The 8,919-nt window shown below is 39.8% G+C and overlaps 1 protein-coding gene across 1 annotated transcript in view; it reads right to left on the bottom strand.

The window, feature by feature from the left end:
* Positions 1-5,438: 5,438 nt before the first annotated feature.
* LOC105539315 overlaps positions 5,439-8,919 on the bottom strand; it is a 149,775-nt gene continuing 146,294 nt past the window's right edge. Inside the window, exon 6 of the mRNA XM_011979533.1 lies at positions 5,439-5,660. Within this exon, the coding sequence (XP_011834923.1) occupies positions 5,439-5,660 (222 nt within the window). The remainder of the gene's footprint in view (positions 5,661-8,919) is intronic.

Genomic DNA, 8,919 nt, shown 5'->3' with positions numbered 1-8,919 from the left:
TTATTATTTTGAGATACTTTCCATCAATACCGAATTTATTGAGAGTTTTTAACATGAAGGGCTGTTGAATTTTGTCAAAGGCCTTTTCTGTGTCTATTGAGATAATCATGTGGTTTTTGTCTTTGGTTCTGTTTATATGCTGGATTACATTTATTGATTTGCTTATATTGAACAAGCCTTGCATCCCAGGGATGAAGCCCACTTGCATCCCAGGGATGAAGCTTTCTTACTAAGTGCACAAGTGTATAGGGTTGTTATATCTCTTTGACAAACTGATCTTCTTGACATTATGAACTGACCATTTTTATCTCTGATAATATTCTTGGCTTTGAGAACTACTTTGTCTTGTATTAATCAGGTCACATCTGTTTTTTTTGTTGTTGTTTTGAGACGGAGTCTCGCTCTGTCGCCAGGCTGGAGTTCAGTGGTGCGATCGTGGCTCACTGCAAACTCTGCCTCCCCGGTTCACCCCATTCTCCTGCCTCAGCCTCTTGTGTAGCTGGGACTATAGGCACCCACCACCAGGCCCGGCTAATTTTTTGTATTTTTAGTAGGATGGGTTTCACCATGTCAGCCAGGATGGCCTCAATCTCCTGACCTCGTGATCCACCCACCTCTTCCTCCCAAAGTGCTGCTGGGATTACAGGAGTGAGCCACCACGCCTGGCCCACATCTATTTTTTGAAATAGTATGATTGACCCACCCAAGGAGATCCCCATTGTCATGCTCTTGTATGATGTCATCCCATGACTGCAGGTGAAACTTGTGACTTGCTTCTACCCAACAGAATATGACAAAGTTGATTTTTTTTCTTTGTTTTATTTTGAATAGCTTCTATGGCTATGTTTTCAAGTTTATCAATCTTTTCTTCTGCAAGGTCTAATATGCCATTAATCCCACTCAGTGTATTTTTTATCTCAGATATTATAGTTTTTGTCCCCCAAAAATTGGACTGGAATTTAAAAAAATTTTCTGTCTTTACTTAACTTCTGAATACATGAAATACCATTATAATAATTGTTTTATTGTCCGCGAATACTAACTTTAGCATTGGGTCAGGTCTGCGTCACTTTCAACTGATTGATTTTTTTCTCTTTGTTATAGATTGTATTTTCCTGGATTTATCCATGGCTTGTTACCATTGATTGGATGTCAGGCATTACCTGTTTTATGATAGATATTTTTTATTTCTACAAATTTTCTTGAGCTGCTTTTTCTAGGATGCAATACGGTTACTTGGAAATACTTTTATTCTTTGGGATCTTACTTTTAAAATTTGTTAGGCAAGACAAGAACAGTTAATTTTTCTTCATGACCAAGGCAAAATCCTCCTGAGCACACTACAGAATGCTCCTATAAATTATGAGGTAATTATAAATGATGAGACTGGAGAATCTGGCTGGTGGGAAGGTGCTATTCCTGGCCTTGAGTCCTTTTCCCTTTACTCCTTTTGGAATGCTTCTTTCCCTAGTCTCAGGAAATCTCATGGACGTGCTTATCGGTACTTTGCTGAATATTTGAGTGGGACCCTCTGCAGATCTCTCTCTTCTGTCCTGTGAACTCTGTTGCCTTGTTCTTCCCAGGCCCTCAACTCCATCGTTTAAACTGAGGAAGTCTGCTGGCCTCTAGCTTGGTTCCTTTTTACTATGCCAAGGATGGGAACTCTCTCAAGGCAGTAGCTAAGGTTATTGTAGAGGTGACTTTTTTTTTCTCATCTCTCAGGGATCATTGTCCTTCAATGCTGATGTCCAATATCTTGAAAATCATTGTTCTACAAATTTTACTTTTTGGGGGTTGTTTTAAGCAGAAAAATAAATCCAGTGCCTGTTATTTCATCTTTATGTCTTGCAGTTTTAACATGTGGTGCTCAGAAGACAGACCAGTAAATAAAAGAAAATGCATTGTGTCTGGTAATACAGCTAGATAAGAAGGAATCTGTATGTACGAGAAACACTTAGTAAGTTTCTTGTTTCTCTGTTACCTTGATCATTTTTCCTAATAATCAAAGTCTGCAAGATTGAATGTGTAGATATATCAGTGCTTTGGACATTTTATTATGCTTTGATGTTATCTTCGTATTTTTTTCTTCATCTTCCTGTGAAAGGATATGACTTCTGTTTGCTCGAATAAAAGAAAAGAAGGCCCGACAGCTAGGAATTCTTAAATGGAATGGATTGTAATTGAAAAGTACTCTCCAATTCAATCAGTTTTTGGTTATGCAAGACACAGAGTGGAGAAAAGGTACTCTTCACGTATGCACGTGTACGTGTAGGAACACATCATTAGGACTGTGTATTTTCAGATTACAAGTTGTAGAGTTTCCCATTTTGCCTGTGGCTTTTATTCCAGATGTCCAAAGCCCTGCAGCTCACATTCCTCACATCTTTATCAAAACCTATATAATCTCTTACAGGAAGAGTTACTAGCTCAATGTGAAGTGCTGTCAGGGATGAAAAATGTTACTGTGGGAAGTTGCTCTTGCTGGGTCCGAGACTTGACTGAATGAGCCTCAGCTGCAGCATCTGTGGTCTCGATCTAGCTTCTCTCATTGCTTTCTTCCTCCTCCCTCAGCCGGCCCCAGGCAGACCTTCCTGTCTCACAGTTCCCTGAGAGCTGTACCATTCCGAATCCAGTGGATAATTCATTCTGCTTTAAAGAGAAAGAAGGAGGAAAAGTTTGTCTTTCGTTTCCTTCTTAGCTAATTTTAATTTTAATAAGGCTTTCTGCTGCTGGGGCTGCCCCTGAGATGAGGGTCCATCTAGAATAACTAGAAGGGTAGATGACTTTCTGCTCATGAGCTCTGAAGGTTTATCTTTCAGCCTGCACAGGTCCTGCAACACCTGGGTATCTCTGTGTGGAGCCTCTAGTGTCTGAGGCAATGCTTAAGACTGATGCTATCACGATGTTGATTGACAGGAACTTCTTCTACCACGAATATGATGAGAGAAAAGCTGGCCTCTCTGGCCTTTCTGCTCTTGCCTGCCACTGGCATCTACTTCACTGACTTTATTTTATTTTTTAGAACTGGAAGACCTGCAAACATCAAGTCAGCTTATGCATGCTGGTGCACTTAAAAAGGTTTAAAGGCATGAATAACAAAGATGAAAATAAGAGAGCTGCACACAGCATGCAAATGTGGCAAAATTTGTGAATAATCACAGGAAAGGGATATGTCAGAGAAAATTCTTTACATCTCGTCTCTCGCGTTTGGATCTGTGGGAAGCAGGGGGCAGTGTGTCTGCTGCTGTTCTGAACACAATTCCTGTCTTTGATGTTGGGTGCTCGTGACCCTATGTGCCAGCTTATTTTTCACTCCCTGGATGGCCTCAGAGATTTCACGGTTTCTGTGATGGGAAGCTTAGAGGATTCCTGAGACATCCTGCAGCTGTGCTTGTTCTGGGTCAGCAGCCCAAGCTGTAACTTTGCATCTACGTAACCATTTTGGCAAAAACAATGAGGGTTTTTATTCATTTCTATCACAAGCGCCCTGCATTGTCCTGACATGTCTTCCTCCTGAGCCCTTCAGTGGAAATCTTATTCCCTGGTTCTAGTGGGGTGTCTTTTAGTTGCCCCCACTTACAGGCCCCCCAGTTGTGCTCTAACCTCATGTGGAAGACAGGCAGGAGGATGGGGTGTTAGGGTGTAGAGTGGGGCTTCTGTTGTGGGGTTCCATGGCTACAGTTCCCACAGCTGTCCTTCACATCTGACCTGGAGCCAGGAGACTAAATAGATACAAGAACCAGGTTTCCTCTTTTATTTTGTATAGTTATACAAATTTTGTTTATCAGAAAAATCTATATCACACAAACACAGATGTACAGTAAGTCCTCACTTAATGTTCTAAACAGGTTCTTGAAAACTGCAACTTTAAGTGAAGCAATATTGCTATACACCAAACAAAACTCTTATTTATATCAATTAAACTCTGGTAAAGTTAGTTTTCTTTTTCCTTTCTTTTATTTTTTTTTGAGGCAGAGTTTCACTCGTTGCCCAGACTGGAGTGGATCACTGCAACCTCCACCCCCCTGCTGAAGTTTTAATTAAACTATTCCCTGCATTCTTTCCCACACACACTTTAACTACTATGTCAGTATTGGGGTTCAAGTGATTCTCCTGCGTCAGTCTCCCGAGTAGCTGGATTACAGGTCCCCACCACCATGCTTGGTTAATTTTTTGTATTTTTAGTAGAGACAGGGTTTTGCCATGTTGACCAGGCTAGTCTCGAACTCCTGACCTCCTGATCTGCCCACCTCAGGCTCCCAAAGTGCTGGGATTACAGGCGTGAGCCACTGTGTCCAGCCCTAAAATTAGTTTTCTTAAATTATATATTGCTTCACTTATAGTTTCCAAGAAGCTATCAACAATGTTAAAAGAATTTACTAAAAACATATATAACTTATATAGGGGGGTGTGTGTGTGTGAGACATATAGATAGATAGGTCTCAATGACAGAATCTCAGGCTTCCTACTAAATAAGACAGAATTATAAGATAATAGTTATTAAGAAATAAGCTAACGATTGAGAGCATAATATGTTGGCAATGTTCTAAGCTGGTTAATGACATAGTGCACTTAAGAAATCTAGAAGATGAGTAGATACTTTAATCCAGTGACCAGCCCTTTGAATGCGAGGACTTTTTTTGCTTATCTATGGTGGTGAATATCACAAAAATTATTCATGAACCTTTGTTTTAAGTTTATCAACTATCATTAATGTTGGTGTATTTTATGTGTGGCTCAAGACAATTCTTCTTCCAATGTGGCCCAGGGAAGCCAAAAGGTTGGAAACCTGTGCTTTAAACTATATTTAATTTGGGAATTTGCACATATAGAGTTTAAATCCCAAATCTCAGTTTATACTAAAGCAATAACATTTTGAAATGACGTTATAATTTTTAGTATTTAGAAAAACGTTTATTGTTCTGATAAAACTGCTGAGTGAGAATTTTTGTAGAATTATATTTGCAACCTCTATAGGATTAAAAATCCTAAGCAGAAGAGAGGCAACATCTGTCCCTAGTGTTCCTGGGATTTCTGAGCCAAATTCCAATATGTCCACTACTCACCTTACACATTTTAGACATCATCCAAAATGAATATTTGAAAAAAATACTTTGACATAGAGCTCCTCAATATACACATATTCCTATGTCTCCAAAAGCAATGGAACCGCAGCCAGATCATGCAGCCCCTTACAAATGTTAAAGTGGACATTGGTTTTCCCTGTGAACTTGAAGGGAGATCACTAAAGAAAAAGGAGAATTCTTACAAGATTTAACAGGATGAGACAGAAGATGCCCCATTGGTGAATATGAGAAAAAAGTGCAGCCTTTTCAGAAATTATTTTCATAGCAGCAGAGCTTCCCAAACTACATTTTAAGGCCTGACTTCCTTCTTGACCATGGTCCCCTTGCCTGTGTCCTCTATTTCATTCACTGTCACCTACCTGGGGGTTTGGCTACTGTCTCATATATCTTCATATTGTAGGGTTCTTTTCTTTGCTCCAGACAGGTGACCATGTCTGGGTTACAGATAGCAACACCCAGGTTTCTGTAGTTCTGCAACATCACATCTCTATATAAATTCTGCTGGGCAGGGTCCCGGCATTTCCACTCTTCTGCAGAGAATTCTATGGCCACATCCTTGAATGTTAGGAGTTCCTCTCATTAAAGTATCTGGAAGTCCTCATGCTTGACCTTGGCCTCACTGTAATATGTGAGGAACTTAATTTAAAAAACAGAAATGTTTCCACCCAGAACAATAGACAGGATCTGTGGGTAGGGAACAGGTGATGATTTATCTTCAAATTGTCCATGTGATCCTATTGGAAGACTGGGCTGAGAGTCACTTAGCTAAGCACTGCCTCTCAAGCTTCAATGTGCATGCAAATTATCTGATATTCTAGGCCTCACTGTAATCAAATTTTGCAGGTTTGAAAACAGTCCATGAATTAGCTTCTTATAGCAAGTCTCCTGTTAATGCTGATGTTTTTCCTCCTAGACTCATTATATACCACTTGGCTAGAGAAAGCAGGCACAGCACACGGAGTCCCTTACCCCAACACCCTTATCATAACACAAATACTTTTCATCCGAAGACAAGACCACCAATCATCATCCTGAAGCATGGCATTCTCTGCAGGCCCTTTAAAGTTTACAGAGGCTGGAGATGGTGTCAAAAATAATGGAACGCTTCATGAATTTGCCTGTCATCCTTGCGCAGGGGCCATCCTAATCTTTGTAACGTTCCAATTTTAGTATATGTGTTGCCGAGGGGAGCACCAGATTCACTTTTTAAAAAAACACTTTTATTTTAGGTTCAGAAGTGCACGTGCAGGTTTGTTATACAGGTAAATTGCGCGTCACGGGGGTTTGGTGTATGGATCATTTAATCACCAAGGTGATAAGCATAGTACCTGATAAGTAGTTTTTTGATCCTCTCCCTCCTCTCACCCTACACCCTCAAGTAGATCCAGATATCTGTTGTTCTCTTCTTTGTGTCCATGTGTACTCAGTGTTTAGCTCCAACTCATAAGTGAGAACATGCAGTGTTTGATTTCCTGTTCCTAAGTTAGTTGACTTAGGACTATGGCCTCCAGCTCCATCCATGCTTCTGCAAAGGTCATAATCTCACTCATTTTTATGACTATGTAGTATTCCGTGATGCATATGTGCCACATATTCTTTATCCAGTCTACTGTTGGTGGGCATTTAGGTTGATTCCCTGACTTCTATTGTGTAGTGCTGTGGTGAACACATACATGCATGTGTCTTTATGGTAGAATGGTTTCTATTCCTCTGGGTATATTCTCAGTAATGGGATTGCTGGGTTGAATGGTACTTCTGTTTTTTAAATTTTTATTTATTTATTTTTATTATTATACTTTAAGTTCTAGGGTACATGTGCAGAACTTGCAGATTTTTTACATATGTATACATGTGCCATGTTGGTTTGCTGCGCCCATTAACTCATCATTTACATTAGGTATTTCTCCTAATGCTACCCCTCCCCCACCCCCCAACCCCACAACAGGCTCTGGTGTGTGATGTTCACCGCCCTGTGTCCAAGTGTTCTTATTGTTCAATTCCCACCTATGAATGAGAACATGCGGTGTTTGGTTTTCTGTCCTTGTGATAGTTTGCTCAGAATGATGGTTTCCAGCTTCATCCATGTCCCTACAAAGGACATGAACTCATCTTTTCTTAGGGCTGCACAGTATTCCATGGTGTATATGTGCCACATTTTCTTAATCCAGTCTATCATTCATGGACATTTGGGTTGGTTCCAAGTATTTGCTATTGTGAATAGTGCCACAATAAACATAGGTGTGCACATGTCTTTATAGTAGCATGATTGATAATCCTTTGGCTATATACCCAGTAATGGGATTGCTGGGTCAAATGGTATTTCTAGTTCTTGATCCTTGAGGTATTGCTACACTGTCTTCCACAATGGTTGAACTAGTTTACACTCCCACCAACAGTGTAAAAGCATTCCTGTTTCTCCACAGTCCCTCCAGCACCTGTTGTTTCCCAACTTTTTCATGATCACCATTCTAACTGGCATGAGATGGTATCTTATTGTGGTTTTGATTTGCATTTCTCTGATGGCCAATGATGATGAGCATTTTTTCATGAGTCTGTTGGCTGCATAAACGTCTTCTTTTGAGAGTGTCTGTTTATATCTTTTGCCCACTTTTCCATGGGGTTGTTTGATTTTTTCTCATATATTTGTTTAAGTTCTTTGTAGATTCTGGATGTTAGCCATTTGTCAGATAGATAGATTGCAAAAATTTTCTTTCATTCTGTAGGTTACCTGTTCACTCTGATGACAGTTTCCTTTGCCGTGCAGAAGCTGTTTAGCTTAATTAGATCCCATTTGTCTATTTTGGCTTTTGTTGCCATTGCTTTTGGTGTTTTAGTCATGAAGTTCTTGCCCATGCCTATGTCCTGAATGGTATTGCCTAGGTTTTCTTCTAGGGTTTTTATGGTTGTAGGTCTAATATTTAAGTCTTTAATCCATCTCGAGTTGATTTTTGTATAATGTGTAAGGAAGGGATCCAGTTTCAGCTTTCTACATATGGCTAGTCAGTTTCCTCAGCACCATTTATTAAATAAGGAATCTTTCCCCCATTTCTTGTTTTTGTCAGGTTTGTCAGAGATCGGATGGTTGTAGATGTGTGGTGTTATTTCTGAGGACTCTGTTCTGTTCTATTGGTTTATATCTCTGTTTTGGTACTAGTACCATGCTGTTTTGGTTACTGTAGCCTTGTAGTATAGTTTGAAGTCAGGTAGCATGATGCTTCCAGCTTTGTTCTTTTTGCTTAGGATTTTCTTGGCCATGTGGGCTCTTTTTTGGTTCCATATGAACTTTAAGGTAGTTTTTTCCAATTCTGTGAAGAAAGTCAATGGTAGCTTGACAGGGATAGCATTGAATCTACAAATTACCTTGGGCAGTATGGCCATTTTCACAATATTGATTCTTCCTATCCGTGAGCATGGTATGTTCTTCCATTTGTTTGTGTCCTCTTTTATCTCACTGAACAGTGGTTTGTTGTTCTCCTTGAAGAGGTCCTTTACATCCCTTGTAAGTTGGATTCCTAGGTATTTTATTCTCTTTGTAGTAATTGTGAATGGGAGTTTACTCATGATTTGGCTCTCTGTTTGTCCGTTATTGGTGTATAAGAATGCTTGTGATTTTTGCACATTGATTTTGTATCCTGATACTTTGCTGAAGTTGCTTATTAGTCTAAGGAGATTTTGGGTTGAGACGATGGGGTTTTCTAAATATACAATCATGTCATCTGTAAACAGGGACAATTTGACTTCCTTATTTCCTATTTGAATACACTTTGTTTCTTTCTCTTGCCTGACTGCCCTGGCCAGAACTTCCAACACTACGTTGAATAGGAGTGGTGAG

This window comes from Mandrillus leucophaeus, unplaced genomic scaffold (assembly GCF_000951045.1).
Source record: "Mandrillus leucophaeus isolate KB7577 unplaced genomic scaffold, Mleu.le_1.0 Scaffold202, whole genome shotgun sequence".
NCBI classification, from domain to species: domain Eukaryota; kingdom Metazoa; phylum Chordata; class Mammalia; order Primates; family Cercopithecidae; genus Mandrillus; species Mandrillus leucophaeus.
The sequence above is the reverse complement of the archived record's forward strand: the minus strand, read 5'-3'. Positions and strand labels throughout refer to the sequence as shown.